Here is a 16,939-nt window from a genome sequence, read left to right on the forward strand (position 1 = left end):
AACGGACAGCACTCGAAAGGAGCCAAGAGGCAAGGAAAATAGCTGATTCAAGCAGCCATGAGGCCTTTTTAATAAAACACTTGGTCAGAATTCACTCTGGTTTGCTGTTTATTAGAAAGCTAAATACTTTACAGTTCTAAGGAAGCAAGCAAATGAAGCAATGAATGTTTTTAGGAGTATTATGACCTGCATACATATTAAGCTCATTGAAACTTTAAAGTAATAAAAGTCAAACTCTGGATCTGTTTGTTATGGCCTACATAAAAATAAGAGTGAGGCATTTATCTCTTTCACCCATGGAGTACATTTGTACTTGCTAGGGGTTCCCCTGGGATTCTGTCCTGATAGAAGATGTGCTTTTAGAACTTCAAGTTGGATTTTTTTTTTTATTTTGGCTTCCCATGAATGATAAGTAAATTTTATTTCTAAGTCTTCATTAATGATAAAATGTAATAGCTTGATGTATTTGGTCATGAATATACAAAAACAAATAGTTTGATTATTACCAGACCTTAAAATCATGCATTTTTATGTATGTCTTTAGGGAGAAAAGGGAGAAACTGGGCATGCTGGTCCAATTGGCCCTGTTGGTCCACCTGGAGCTACTGGTCATCCAGGCCCACCTGGACTTCCTGGATCAGGTAAGAGCAAAATCTTAGGCATTTAAGGCCTTGCCAGATATTTTGTTCCTCGTTAGATATGTTTGTAGCATTTATTTGAAGTGCATAACAAGTAAGCTAAGACTGAATGAAATACAAATTACGTTTACATCTGTAATGTTGAACTAAAATTGAAATAAGCTATGTGGTCAAATAGGAGGGTTCAGCATAGAAAAAGGCATCTGAGAAGACCAGAAGCAAATACAAATTGTATTAAAAATGAAACAACAGTGTTAAAGGAAAACTCCACACCAATATTATGTATTTTTAAATGTTACCACCTGGTGGCCAAGAAAATTTTTAATCTCGTTTCATGCAGAATGGGGAGAAAAAAGTTTATGATATAATAGAAACCATTAATGAGTTATGCTGTATAACAATCTGAAAAGTCTTACGTTATTCACGCAGTATAATCCACATGTTAGTTATCCAGCTGTATGCTTGAAATGTGCATAATACCTTTATGGCACAATATTGTTAAACTTATCCTAAATTAACACCAGTCAAAGACTGGGAACTAAAGTTTGGTGGGATTGCCTTTATGAATTAAAGACCCGCCACTCCTTCTCATTCATTGGTCGATTCCAGTCTTGAATTTAAAAAGGCAGTTCCCATGAGGTTTTATTTTCCTGTTTTTGATGTGCACTTGTTTTTCTGAAAGGATATATTTAATAAAAAGACATGTGCTGTGCACATTTCCATCATGCGACTGGATAACTGACATGTGGACCATGCCACACAAGTAACATGAGATTTTCTTTTTTCTCTTCATTTGTGGTTGTACAGCATTATCATACATCATTATTGGCTCCTGTTTTATCATAAATTCTTTTCTCTTTTTTCTGCAATAAAACATGAGATTAAACTTTCTTCTCAGCCCTCAGTACATGGGGTGAGTAACATATAAAAAATATCCTTTTTGTGTGGAGTATTCCTTTAATAGGTGACCAAATGCCAGGATCACATTAAGTTTTCTCTGAATTAACAAATCAAGACAAAATTATTGTATATTAAAGAGCTGCACAGTGGCACAATGATCAGTGCTGATATCTCAGCTCACATTTCCAGGACTTCAGTTTGATTTTTGTGCAAAGTTTACACTTTCTATCTTCGTCAGTTTGGCTTTTCTCCAGATTTAAGCTTCCTTCCATATCCTAAAGATAAGCAGATTGACAAGTCTAATTTGGCCAGCGTAAATGAGTAATCAGAGTCACATCCAAGTTTTATTCCTGCCTTGCACCTGCTGGTCTGGCTCCGTCTCCCCACTACCATGTAATGGAATAAGTGAGCTCAGGGATTGAATGGATGAATTTCCATCATTCCTCACGATGATATTTAAAGGATCATGTATGACTAGTCAAATTTTCAGACTATAAGCTTGATGAAACTGAGAACTGATGACTCTAAATTGACCTAATATGTGTGTAGGTGTCGACTTATGCCTGAATGTGCCTAGTAATGGAGTGGCACTTCTTCCTTGGATCATTATTGCTTTGATCATGATTAGTTCAGATTAACAATGTTTGAAAATGGACCATAGATGACTTGGAGTGGCTTAGATCAACAGAAAGATTCACACTGCAATGCTATTAAAGAACCTTCGCTTCGGCAGATCTGGCCTGGAGCTGTCTGATGATGTAAGATGTGGCTGCCATTACTTATCATCATTAAAATGATTGATAGTGAGTAACGATTCCCCACAAATGTGTCACTGAAATACTAAGTGAAAAATGATGGTGTGTTAATCGTTTTTTTGCAATTATAATACAGCATTTATTATTAAACAGTTTTCTCCACAAATACAATAAATAGAATAAAAATTATGTTTGGATGGTGCATCGATTTCTGTAGTTAACAAACTCTCAGTGTGAAAATCAGCTTGACGCCGTGGTGCTTGAAACAACGGATGGCCATGCCAAGAGTCTTCATGCAGATTGCATCAGCAGTTTGTCAAACCTCCAGCTCTGATTACCACTTCCTAAATGTGACAGCCACTTTAATCAGACTCCATGTAGGTAATAAATATCATTCTGGCAAGTTACATTAAACTTACCGCAAAAAACACTGCTGAGAAGAAACACTATCGGTCATGTTTGCTATATCGTATTTTAATTTTATTATTGTGTTAATTTCATTTTTTCTTTGTGCTTTAAAATAATTATCTTCATTTTTGTTCATTTTTTGATTTTTTATACAGATTTTTATACATAATGCAGAAAATCAGTACCTTCTAATGCATATTAACTGTGCAGTCTAAATGCTTAAAAATAGATTTGGTTTAATGCCAATGCCCAATTGGACTTACGGATATCGGGGTCTTAATTGTAAAAGTGAGAGAGAGGTAGTGTGGTGCAAATCATTTCACAAGAGACTGTGGAGTGTACTGATCCAGTAGAAAAGTAGAAAGAATATAAAAGGTTATACTAGCTGTTCTGTACTTGAAGGAATAATAAACATACAAACGTGGATGCTGTAATTCCAAGGTTGTAGTAATGTATGTCATTATTAATTAAACAAGGCTTTGAAAAGTGAATCAGTAATTATGTCAGCCATCTTTATATTTTTGCAATATGTGCCTGAAATTATTTTAAATGGTACAATGCGGTTGGTATAGTAGACTAGCGTTTTATAACATTTCCATAACATGTTATTGGTTTTCTTTTATTTCTTTTAACAACTGCTTTCAGTTTGTCCTTTTTCACCTGAAACTCCTAGGTCGAATAATAATGGGACAAAAAGGTGAGAAAGGACTTCCTGGAATTCCAGGCCGATGCTACTGTAACCCACCGGTAACTGTGAATAGCCCTCCATATGAGGAGCCTTTGCCTGGCGTCAACTACCCTAAAGTGCCAGTGGTAAGTGTTTGGATTTCCATACAGTGGAGGCTGACCACATGTCTGTAGAGGCTTACTCTCTTGATCAATCTATGTAGAAATGTAGTACCATAAACATATGCTGTACATGAAGACGCATCATTAGTAACAGTAGAGGGCACACTTGTGGCAGCTCTCCACATCTACAATAAATAAATCAAGGCCAGAAGCTATACCAATGGTGTTTATTGCAGAATAAAGCACACAAGGGAGCACGCAAAATAAGAACAATTAGAACAAACCCAATCCCTGATGCCACTCTGGGCCTGGCTGAACAAGTCTTAGACGTCTGTCTTCTAGATAAGGTGAGCTGTCCACTAACCTTCCTCTTCTGTACTACCTAAGCACCCCCTTTCTACCTTTTTCCCTATATCTGAGTCTTGATCCTAGCCTTTCTGTCCCACCAGTTACCCTGTAGTGCCATCTCTTCTCTGGACTTTACTCTCAGTTTACTTCTGCCTCAAGCTTGCTTTAGATCCTTGGCATGTTTTAACATCTGGTCAAGTCCTAGAGTTATTTTCAGAGTCTATGGTGGCCATTCTTTGCCTATATGATCACCAGGATAGATTATTGGGTTCTGTGCACCTCTGTGGCATCAGTAGCCTTTGAAGAGCCAGGTATTCAGGGCATCCTAAAAGCCCATCCCAGCTATCAGCAGCCTGCTGTCATCTGCCAGCATGGAGGTGAACTGGATTCCATCCAGCCATCCATGACCTCATTCTCTTTGTGAATAGAAGATTAAAAATCCCTGGCATGTGATGGGATGCCTGCTCTTTAGTGTTTTCAGCAAATATCTCCAGGTTCTCCTCAGGGTGCCATAATCTGTTTCCAGAGCATCAACCACAACAGAAAGGCCTCGTGTCCCCAAACAGTGCAGTTCTTTCTTATTGTTATATAAATTCATACTTTCACTGGCAGTGTAATGTTTGCTCTTTAGGGACCTTGCTGGGTACTGTCCTTGTCCTGTGCACTTTATTCATTCCTGGCAACTACTTGACAACAGGGGACACATCACATCATATAGCAACTCCTTGCAAAAATGGGTTTCTAACACTAGCATGGACTTGATATAAACAATAGTGTTACATTGCAAAAATAATTAGTATGTGGGGAACACTGAAGAGGGCGGCACGGTGGCGCAGTGGGTAGCACTGCTGCCTCACAGTAAGGAGACCTGGGTTCGCTTCCCGGAGTGTGGAGTGGAGTTTGCATGTTCTCCCCATGTCTGAGTGGGTTTTCTCCCACAGTCCAAAGACATGCAGGTTAGGTGCATTGGTGATCCTACATTGTCCCTAGTGTGTGCTTAGTGTGTGTGTGTGTGTGTGTGCCCTGTGGTGGGCTGGCACCCTGCCCGGGGTTTGTTTCCTGCCTTGCACCCTGTGTTGGCTGGGATTGGCTCCAGCAGACCCCCGTGACCCTGTAGTTAGGATATCGCGGGTTGGATAATGGATGGATGGATGGATGTAACACTGAGGACTAATGGACAACAAAGTGAATGTGTGTTCTTTAACCAGAGCAGTTTCCTGACTTGTGCCACCATTCTACCTGAAAAGACTGAGGAGGACTGTGATTATATGCTGAAAAAATTACAGTAAAATAAATGGATGATTGGATGGATGGATCGATGGATGGATGGATGGATAAAGACCTAGCATCTTTACCATTAAAAGCTGTTGATGGATTTCCATTTTCTGTAACTTCCAGGCAAATAGAGGAATGCATTGAACACAATAAAATTCACTGATATAGTCATAAAAACACTCATCCGTTTATCCATCCACCCTGCCTATTCCAATTGTTAAAAATCTTTACGTTTTTTTCTGTTTTAAAGATATCTGATGCCAGTAGGTATAAAAGTAGAGACAAAGAAACTGCTGATTAGATTATTTTATTTTGAGACTGTGGGATGACTTGTATGGTTTTGTAACCATTGTGCATAAAAGTGCTTCTTCTCAAGTCCAAAATGTCAGTTTAAAACATGAAATACTTTTATATAGTTTAAAGTTCTTTTTAAGTTGTCTATAATAGTTGATTTACATTCTTTATCCTATAGATTTTTGTGGTAAATAATCAAGATGAACTGGACAGGCTAAACACTGACAATGCACTGGCTTTCAGAAGAGATCAAAAGTCACTTTATTTTAAGGATACGGAAGGATGGTTTCCAGTTCAGGTATTTTCCAGTTTTATTTTTTAATTTGTTACAGTAACTCAAACTATGCTGCTCCTTGGTTTTCCTGTGATTCTTTACCAAAAAAGAGATTTTTTTTTTCTTCCTTATTTTTTTGATGTTGGTATTTATTGTGAAGACATTCTACTATATAGGATGTTCAGGCTCAGTTTTATTTGTCATATGTCACACATACAAAGAATATTGTATTAAATACTTTACTGTCACTAGTGTTGATTGACAAAATTTGTGTTTTTTAGTGACCTTTTTCCCCAAATATTTTTCTAGAAATTCTCCAAACGGCTTGCCTAGATGAATATTTTTTTCCCATTGCCACATGTTGATTGGCGAGGCCTGCATGATATGACAGATCTTTAGCAGCCTTGCACATTATTTTCACACTTGCATACAGTAAGCATACGTCTTTTAGGCACATCATCGGCCAATCTTCTTCACACATCATGCAAGAATTGCCAGTACGGAGAAACGCAAGCTGATCTTCAAGTCCTGGCAGCTGCGTGCTGGGACCATATAAGTGGTGGGGGGTGCAGGCTGAACGCATACACAATTGGCCATGTTCTATGGTGCCCAAGTCAATACAAACCCCAAAGCAACCCGATCCCTCCCAGAGTCACAAAACTTGTGAGACCCTGTAAAAGAATAATAACAAAAGATACATACAGTACAGGCCAAAAGTTTGGACACACCTCCTCATTCAATGTGTTTTCTTTATTTTCATGACCATTTACATTGGTAGATTCTCACTGAAGGCATCAAAACTATGAATGAACACATGTGGAGTTATGTACTTAACAAAAAAAGGTGAAATAACTGAAAACATGTTTTATATTCTAGTTTCTTCAAAATAGCCACCCTTTGCTCTGATTACTGCTTTGCACACTCTTGGCATTCTCTCGATGAGCTTCAACAGGTAGTCACCTGAAATGGTTTTATTTATTTTTTTTGGCCTGTACTGTATAACTGTTACAAGATGTTTCTATCTTTTTGATAGATGAAAAAAGACATGCCAGCGACATCCGATTTATCTGTGCAGAAGCTTTTCACTTTTCTCTTCCATCAAATAGATAGAATTGTCCTGTAAACAGTAATACATTTTTTTCTTCTATTATTATTTCACCGGGTTTAAGGTTTGTTTTGACTCTGCGCTGCGTCACAACCCCTTCTCTTATATGGACCAGGCGCACATCTGGCAGGCCTCTAAGATTGGCTTGCACTACCTGCTTTGTGGTGGAGGCCATCACTGCCTCGAAGATTAGACCTCTATGAGTGCAATGATATCTAATGTTAGTTGTTGCATTTTTTTGGGGTTTTGGTTCCATCTGTATCTTTTATTGTTTGAGGCAGGATAGCGCAGTGTTTAGCGCTGCTGCCTCACAGCTCAGGTCACATTTTTGGCCACTATAGTCATTCTAGCATACTTGGCATACACACCTCTAGACCCAAGGGACACTTAAATGACCACTCCACCATTACATTCCACTCAGAACTCGTTTATTTAGTCCTTTCCCGTTGACTTCTGTGCACCTCAGCAAGTTCAGCAAAGTTTCCAAACATTTTTGCAGACTTGCAGCAAAGCCAATTCAGTGAGGTTTACTCATCACTTGTTTTGAGTCCTACATTTTGCTTTTGTGTAGTAGTGTATCTTAATTTTCTCTGTCTATGGGAAATTAAGGTTTGATCACTTTGTTAATTTTTTCATTATCTCATTCAGTTTAACCAAATATATAAAGCCACTCTAAATGTTTCATCGATTTAAGTGCAATTTCTGTTGTTTTCTGTTGCCATCATAAAGCCCAGAGCACCAGTTTTCAGAAATTAAAACTGCAGTACACCAACCTTTATCTTTTTTTTTCCCCACAGCTGACACCATACCAGTCTGTTGAAAGCCCTGAACCGGAAGGTTTTTGTGGGGATGGAATTGTGCAGGAGCTTAATGATGAAGACTGTGATGATGGCAACAAGATTGTTACTGATGGCTGCATCAGTAAGTTGTAGGCATGCTGCTGATTCCTGACCTTGTAGCCTAGCGGCACTTAATTTGAAAATAACGAGACACCACCGACTGAAATGTTTTTTTTTATTATGATCAAAGGACTTTTATGTGATTTTACAGTGAATTGCTTTTTTAGCTGTCTTATACATACGTACATATTTATATATGTTGTGAAAGGCGCTATATAGGCACCCGACCCGACACAGACTGACAACGGAGGCATGTGAAAACTAAACCAAAAGATTCTTTTTCTTCACCTGTGGGGTACGTCTTCCCCGTGTCCCACAGGCACAGCATAGTCCCAAAAAGCACACAAACACTAAAATCAAAACCCCAAAACAAAAGTTCTTCCTCCACTCCTCGCAGTCAGCTTCGTCCTCCTACTCCTCTCGACTCTGGCGCCCTGAGTAGTGGCCGCAAGCTCCCTTTATAGCCCACCCGGAAGTGCTTTAGGTGGCAGTTAACCTAAGTTAGGCTGCACTTCCGGGTGGGACTGCATTACCGCCAACACGGGATCAGGAAGTCTTGCAGCTCCCCCTGGCGGCGACCACGTGCTCCGAAGTCCCATGCCTGTGGCCCTGATGCAACCCAGGTGAGCTGCCACCAAGTGTTCCGGGGGACGTAGCGTGCATCCCATGGCTACTCCCCCAGATCTAGTGTCAAAGGGGCAATACCTATCTAAATTTAAGAGAGTTATACCTTGGTAAAAAATGACTGCTGCAAGTCGAGTGCTTATTCATTTGCTACAATTGGAACTCATTTATAACACACGTGAGCACATAAGAGTGAATGTAATTTGTATCTTTATGCCCAGTGCCACCGGGATAAACGCTGCCTTCTCAAGACTTTAAACTAGTAATGTATATAAGGGAGTCCAGAACATGGATTGATGGATGAATATTGTTTGTAATATTATTCATGTATATTACATTTTTTCAGAATGCAAACATGCTTATTGTGGGGATGGATATCGGCATGATGGGGTTGAAGAGTGTGATGGCAAAGACTTTGGTTATCAGACTTGCAAAACATATCTTCCTGGGTAAGTACTTTCTAAAGTTTTAGAAATAAAAAGCTTTTTTAAGACATCCACGTGTACTGTATAAATAAGTTGCTCTTTAGAACAAGAATATTTCAAACAGATTTGGGTTAATTTAAACAGTTTCAGGTGAATCTTCCTTTCTTGAACCAATCACGCTAGTTTAGCTTAGTTGTGTTACTGCTATTTGTCTCAAAGACAGCAAAAGTCTTATTCACACTTTCCCACTAAAGCTACCAGACATGCATTACATACACTGTAATAGTATCCGCAACATATACTCCTAAGAAAAATTAAATACAAAAAATTCAGTACAGTAACCAGTGTGATGTACTGTACATTATTCAGCATTCATACAGTCCTAAGTGCTCACAACTCATCTGACCACATAAGGATCCAGGAGAAAATATACATGAGTTTTTAAGTCAGCTGCCAAAGCTTTTGACCAGTCAGGTAAAATGGGCATGGAAAACCAGACAACCATTTCAAGATATTTTGAATTAGTATATTTCACACATTTTAAAAGGAATTTAAGACATCTTGAAATAGTTGTTTTTGCAGATACTCTTAAATGCATTGAAGGTATCTGAAAATGAATTTTGAAGTACAGTATCTGTAAATGTTAATTTGCCTTGCCATAGCTGTAACCCTTTATCACTTCCATTTGTTGGAGAAATCAGGGAATTACAATTCAAGTCTGTCTGTAACAATCGCATGGCTGTCAGGCTAAGGATCTGTGCCTGCAATCGGAAAGTTGCCGTTTTGAATCCCATAAATGCCAGAACTGACTCTACTCTGCTGGGCCCTTGAGCAAGGCCCTTAACCTACGATTGCTCTGTCCTGGGTATGACGTTGATCTGCATCCAGCCATGCAAGCAGGTCCTCCAACTTACAGGGAAAACATGGGGGGTTGGTGGCAGGAGTGGCACTCCAGTCACCTTAAAAGAAATCTCATATTGTTCTAGTGTGGTGCTGAGGTGTCACCCACTATACTCAGGACCCAATCCAGTTGGTTTGTCGTGTGGTGGGTGCAGCAACGTGCTATCAGTGCTGCTCCCAACATGCCCCTGCAAAGTGAGTTTTGCTCTAATATTTTGAAAACTACTGGTAGTTGATTTTCATGGCTGTAGCTCCAGTAAACTTGTCGTCATCATTCAGTAGGAGACAATCTTATTTGCTCAATTTTCTGCATAGTCTAAGAATAGTTTATTTTCTGGATGTTTTGGATTGTTGAATTTTTTGATATGTAATTTTCTATCATTGACGCTGAACACACCTCTTGTGTCCTTTTCTGTTTTCATACTCTCTGTACTATTTGGTCAAGCATTTCGGTTTGATGTTACTTAATTTCAACATTTCTTTGTAGACTTCTAACCAGACCTTTATGAAACTGACCGCTTTTGCTTTCTGAGCTCGGTCAGGTTGTAAAGGCGCAAGTGGTACTCACTCACCATCAGCTTCTCCAGCAGACTCAATGCACACTGTGGCCTGACACTTACCATGCCCGCCATTATGTGGCTGTATAGTCACCCGCTGTTGTGTGATCAGATGTTTACTGTTGAGTTACTAAGGCCTGATGTAGATGGAATTTAAAGAAATACTCACCTGAGTATGTAATGAAACAAGTCTTGCTGCATTGTGCTCTGTAACGATAAATAGCTTAGACCTGATCAGATTTAACCTGCAGAAGTTTTATGTTGTTTGCAGTTCATTTAAACTCGAATTTTATGTTTGCAGTTCATTTAAACTCATATATGCCTTCAGACAGTAAACCACAGAAATACAGCATTACTGACAGACAGACAGACAGACAGACAGACAGTACATTAAAGATACAATAAAGGAATACCAAACATTCACTGAAGCAATAAATGAACTGACATGAAGCAGAGACAGATACTATCAGATATTATGGATTAGATGCAGATATATTTTACAAGACCAGTTTTTAATTGGGTTACGTATTAAATTCAGCTTGAACTGGTATAAATGGCGCAGTGCAGTTTGTCCATTCCCTATACTGGAGGGCCACAGTGGCTGCACACTTTCACCCAAACATAATAGTCAATTGTTGTGGTTTACCCAACATATCACTAAATCAAATGTTCTGCTCATTATTTGTATTACAATATCTTCCTGTTGTGTAAGACAGTCCTAACAGTGTAATTTGGGGCCTTTATTATTCAACAATGCCCCATATTCCACATATTGTATAGCATGTGGCCACATAATTTACAATAAAAAGAACAACACTTTTATTTCTTTAGCACATTTTCATACGAGAAATGTAGCTCAGCGTGCTTTACACAATATAAAAGAAGAGTTACAAGAGAAAAAACAGCAAGTTAGAAATAGTTATATATAACTAATTAACTAATATATAAAAAATAATTTATAATCAGTATGTGCTTACAAAACATAGATATACAAGTAGCAGAATCCTAATTTGAAGATATGTTTTTTTAAATCCATTAAGATAAGTCCTACAGAAAGAGATAAAGATCTTAAAATTGAAGGATAGAAATTGAAAAGAAAGTTTTCTTTCTTTCTTTCTTTCTTTCTTTCTTTCTTTGTGAGGGTCATTCAGGTGCCTTCCTCCTATGACACTGGATTGCAGGTAGCAGAATATCTACTTTTTCATTTTTTTTAGCCCCTAACTGTCAGACTCCTTAACACCAGGCTGGCCCCTGGGATCCTCCACACGGCCTCAACCACCTCTAAAAACAGAACGTTTATACATGCAGGCCACTGTACGGCAAAGACGAGTGTGCAGGTAGAATCTCATACTGACCTTTAAGTATTTTGCACACTGCACTTTGACATTCTTTGATATCCTTCTGCTGTGAAACATTCTGACCTGTCATTGTTTACACGTCTTAAACAACTATTATCATACACTGGTAATTTCTGTATTATCTATATCTATTACGTATTTATTATATTACATATTTATTGACTATATTTATGTATCTAGATTGCATAATACCATACATTGCATTAATCTTGTCTTTGCACAATGTCTTGTCTTGTTTGTATTTTAATTTTAAATTTTAATTAAAATTTTTAATTCTATTTTTAATTTAATTTTCATTTTTTATTTGCACTTCATGTTGTTACACTGTGGGTCCTGAGCTTCGCAATTTCGTCTATCTGCATACTTATATATGGTTGAGATGACAATAAAGTTTGCTTTGAGTTTTTCACTTTGACTTTGACCTGTCAAATGTCTTCAGGGAGCGATGATCCATTAGGAAATTACAGTTTTAGGTTTTAGCACCCATTTTGGACTCAGATAGCATTCACCTAAAACCCCGTGAATGGCCACAGTATCCAAGGCTCGAGTATTCTCTTAACGCTGACATTATATAATATGCTTAATGTACATCAGCAGGTTAGCAATGTGTTTAGAACTTCCCGGCCTGCCTTTCACTTCAACTGTACATGAAATATTTTTTCTTTCCCCAGGTCTTATGGAGAGCTGAAATGCACCTCTTACTGCTACATTGACTCTACAAACTGCAAGTTTTTTACATGAAGGCAGCAAAAGGAGTAACGCTTGCTTCTCACAGTATGTTGTATATTTGGTGCTATTACCAATCTGGCAGGACTGAGGCAATGCAAAACAAAACACAACACAACACAGGTTAGACTTTCTGTTCTCTTGCTGCTCTGAGGCACATAGGTGACGGGGATTTCTATAATCCAAACGTTTGTCTGGAAACACATCCCTTAGGACCATTGTATTCTGTCTTAATAACTCAACAAAAGTCGGTATGCTAAGTAGACCTTTAAAGCGTCTTGAGTGACATCTGAAGATCCGCCACCTCTGCAGGGATGTAATTGATGGCAAAGCCGATGAAGAATACAGAGAACCAGGAAACAGACTGGTGCAGGTGGAACAACATTACCTCGACTTAGCACTGTTACATAGGTCATTCAGGTCTTTGGGAACTTTGGAACATCTGTATTCTGGGTGCTGTGTGGATAGAAACACTTTAATCTTTTACTTTAATGTGAATTCATATTTAATAGAACCGCATGAAGACAGCAAAAGTACCCAGTACCATAAGCTATATTCTACTAGATGTTGCAGCTTCCGTGTCCACAATGTTATGTACTTTTTAAAACTTTGAAGTTCTGTATTTAGAGTATTATAATTTGTTTTCTGTTCTGTAATCAGGGATTCAAATGCAGTCTTTTTTTATTCACAATTTTAGAAATCCACACCTACAGTATATCACATGCAAGCAAAGGTGTCTGTTTGGTGTGGTACTCTGTTAAAGCATCACACATTTCATTACAACGCAATAGTACTAATAAAAAAAAAAATGAAAACCATTTTTAGATGCAGATTAAAAACACAATGGTTTAAAAATGATTTTTAATACTGCATTGTTTATTTAATTCTTTGGGCAGAAGACCAAAAGAACACCAAAACCCCTCATAAACAAGTTTCTCGATAGCATTCCTTTAGCCTTACTCTAGACGTCGTCGCCCCAGTAAGGTGACACCTTGCAGTCTTTATGGTGTCCATTACAATCGATTAAACCAAGATTATTGTGGAAAGCACAATTATTTTAAGGGGCTAAAAAACAAAAGTGCACAGCATGCTGTGCAAAAGACAAAAAATATCTTGGGTAAGCATTTGTCATTATTATTATTATTATTTTTTTTTTTTGTATCTTTCAAATACTTTTTTTTTTTCATTTATTAAAATCTGACCTACCTCACTGTGGGTTAAAATGTCTGTCACATTCTGGATATCGGCGGCTGGTGAACAGTGATGTAACGATGAGCCCTATTTGCCGTAGCTTTGTGTATCTTAAAGAGCCTCTTCATTGAGTATTGGACATTTCGATATGAGCCCTTGGTTTTTTTTTTTGATTTTGTTTTATTTTTTTATCAACACAATTTCCATGATGCTTGGCATTAAAACATTGTCTATGTGTGCACATTTATAGTGTCTGCAAAATGTACAATATATACAGAACAAAATAAAGATATATCTGGGAATGCGTATCAGTCGTTCAGCCCTCGTAAGGTCCACAGAAAATAATGGAATGCTTATAATGTGCATGGGCTTCACGCTTCAGGGACTTCATTTACCACAGAGGTTTCTCACTTATCATTTTCTCAGTACTGTCAGTAAGCAAATGGATGACTCATGTAAATTACGATGTATAAATCTTTCTTTTGTGTTTTGTATATTACGGCATTATGATGCATTTGCATGTTCACAATGTTGTCACTCAGATGCCAACAAACAAAACTGACTGTTTTTCTGGTGACATTTTGCAACATGCTCATTAAACTGTCTTGTGTCATTTCAAATGAAGAGCTACATATTTATTTCAAATGAAGAGATAGTAAAAATAAAATTGGTAAAATCGCGCCGTGGCTTGTTTGGCTGCTTTGTTGTCCGTCAGAGATTGATAGTGTTGCTTGGTTCACTCTATCACTTGACACTGGTCTATATGCGCTAGTGTTTGTCAAAGAATATAAAGGTAAGCCCCCGATTACAATAATCAAAATATGGACAATCTTGTGCTCCCTGGAGGCCATGAAATTCAGTCGAGTTCAGCCTAAAGAAGCTGCATGGTGTCACAGAGTGGGCTTCATACCTGCAAGGTGAAAGGGAGGAGTTGGATGAGAAACTGAAACTTGTGCAGGAGGTTGAAAAATATCAACTAGAATATTCAGACTAAACTCTACACACCACACCAGATTTGCCAAGCAAGGGTGGGCTCTCCTCTCTAGACTTTTGCCATTGGTGGGCTCCTGTGGGAAGTACCAATATGAAAATGATATACTAAATAACAGCCAGCATGGCTTTTTGAATGAAAGGGCTTGCCAAACCAATCTTTTAGATTTTTGTTGAGCAGTACTTGACAAAAGCAAAGCATACAACATAATTTAAGTAGACTTTTAAAAAGCCTTCAGTCTCACACCAAAGATTAGTTCTGAAACTGGAGGCTGTTGCCATTAAAGATAGCCAACAAAACTTGATCTGAAATTGGTTTACCAGCAGGGGACAAAGAGTACAGATAAGAGAAGAAAGCTGTACATTGACTGAGGTCATCAGTGGAGTCCCTCAGGGGTCTGTCCTTGGACCTCTGCTTTCTCCGATTTACATTAATAACTTTAATTCTTGTTGTAGTTAGCAAACTTGTGAAATTCACAGATGACACCTAAAATTTGAAAAATGACAGCGTAAATAACGCAAGAAGAATTATACAAGCTTCAGAACTGGTCGAACACTTGGAAATTGCAGTTTAACACAGAAGACTATAAAGTCAGTTATAAATACAAGATGGGAAAGCTGTCTTAAAGAAAGCAACTTCTGAAAAGGAATCAGGGGTTTATGATGACATAACATTTTCAGTATCTAAGCAATGAGCAGAAGCTATTAAAAAGGCAGTGAAAAAGTTATACGTACTCCGATAACATAGGCCACTAGTGAATGCACTTCTGGAGTATCGCGTACAATTCCGGTCACCACGCTACGAGAAAGACTTTGCATACTTGAAACTGTGCAGAGGAGAGCAACGGGCTACATCCCAGGACTTAAGGAAATGTCCTACTCCGACAGTCTTGGAGAATTAAAGCTGTTTAGCCTCAAGCAGAGGAGAATTCTTGGGGACCTAATCGAGGTCTACAAAATTCTGAAAAGCATCAATAAAACAGATCCAGTATAATTCTTTCAACTAAATGGTTAATCATGTACTGGAGGATATCTGTGGAAATAAAAGTGAAGTGCATTTAGGACAGAAGCCAGCAAGAACTTTTTTTTTACTCAAAGAGCTGTTTGAGTCTGAACCAAACTACCAAGCTATGTGCTGTAGCTGAAGCAGAAACTTTAAGACGTTTGTGGATTTGATATTGGGTGAAGTTAAGTATTAACTACAACAATGAGCCTGATGGACTTAATCGTCTCTCATCTGTCAAATTTCTTATGTTCTAATACTATTAAGTCCCCAGATATTTGCCTTATATATATATATATATATATATATACAGCTAGGATGTGTATGCATGAATAAAGACGATTGGCTTTGACTAATATTTGCAGATATTCACCTAAGAACTATTCAGAGTAGATAGGCTTTATGGAGAGAATGAATTTGGTTCTACATATTGCTTCCTATTGGGAGACTTAACACTCACATCAAGAACTGAGATTCCTCTAGGGATGTACTTTAAATAGGTGGAACAGTATTTTTGATCCAAATCCAAGTGGTGATTTGTTCTTAGATGTCCATATCAAGCACCATGATCAAAGATTGCCTATTAGTGCACCTGGCACCAGAGAACCTTTGGTTGAGTCAATTCTGGACTTTTTAATTGTGTCATTTGATCTAAGGCTGTATCTTCTGGATACTCGGGTAAAGCCTGCAGGCAACTGAGCTGTTAACTGGTTGCCATTGGCTAACAAGTTGGTTAAGAAGGTCCAAATATCTGCTGAACAGACTGGAAAACCCAAACACTTAGTGAGGGTGTGCTCAGAGTGGCTATAGGAAGACAATTTTCAGGGCCGTCTTCTTCATCTTGTGAGAGTTGCCCCTAAAATCCGGTGAGTAACTCTCAAGCTGCCTTTGGTGAAAGAAACTGATAAATAGAAGGGTGTTCTATGAAATATCTCTGATTGTCAATGGAGTGGTAGCTACAGCAGTGACCAAAGCTAAGGCTTTTGTGTGGAAGTAATTGGTAAGGCCGTAGAGAATTTCTTTTGCGTAGTGTCTTGGGAAGGGGAGATGACATGGCACCCAGGGTATTTTTGGCAATGGTAGAGGGACACTGATTCAACTGAGAATATTTTCAAGAGATGGAAGACATACTCTGAAAAATTCCTAAACTTCATAGATATAAACTCCCAGCAGATGCACTTCTTGAAACTGGGTCTATTTCTCTAACTGAAACTATGAGGTAAGTCAAAAGCTCTAAAACAGCATGGCTCCTAGGGTATATGCTTTACTGACGTTCAGAGTGTATACTGACTTGATCCTTTTTGGGTGGATTCATAAGTATGTGTTGCTTCTACCTGCAAGTTTAACCAAATTACAGCATTTGTTCCAAAACATTGTAGAGTACTTTTACTGCTTTTTCCTTTTAGAAATACGTTTTTCTATTTCCTTTAGCTGCACAGGAGCAACATTGTTCAACTCTGCAGTGCATAATGGTTCAGGT

The 16,939-nt window shown here is 38.2% G+C and overlaps 1 protein-coding gene across 2 annotated transcripts in view; it reads left to right on the forward strand.

Annotated features, from left to right (window-relative positions):
- The window catches only part of colq (collagen-like tail subunit (single strand of homotrimer) of asymmetric acetylcholinesterase), a 90,100-nt gene extending 76,021 nt beyond the window's left edge, over positions 1–14,079 (forward strand). Inside the window, exons 12-18 of one of the 2 annotated variants that reach the window (XM_039737161.1) lie at positions 545–641; positions 3,375–3,514; positions 3,727–3,837; positions 5,586–5,705; positions 7,584–7,707; positions 8,656–8,758; positions 12,221–14,079. In XM_039737161.1, coding sequence (XP_039593095.1) covers positions 545–641; positions 3,375–3,514; positions 3,727–3,837; positions 5,586–5,705; positions 7,584–7,707; positions 8,656–8,758; positions 12,221–12,290 — 765 coding nt within the window. In that variant the 3' untranslated portion in view covers positions 12,291–14,079. The remainder of the gene's footprint in view (positions 1–544; positions 642–3,374; positions 3,515–3,726; positions 3,838–5,585; positions 5,706–7,583; positions 7,708–8,655; positions 8,759–12,220) is intronic. The other variant, XM_039737162.1, reaches the window with a different exon arrangement.
- The last annotated feature ends 2,860 nt before the right edge of the window (positions 14,080–16,939 follow it).

The sequence above is a fragment of the Polypterus senegalus genome, chromosome 15 (assembly GCF_016835505.1).
Source record: "Polypterus senegalus isolate Bchr_013 chromosome 15, ASM1683550v1, whole genome shotgun sequence".
Classification (NCBI taxonomy): domain Eukaryota; kingdom Metazoa; phylum Chordata; class Cladistia; order Polypteriformes; family Polypteridae; genus Polypterus; species Polypterus senegalus.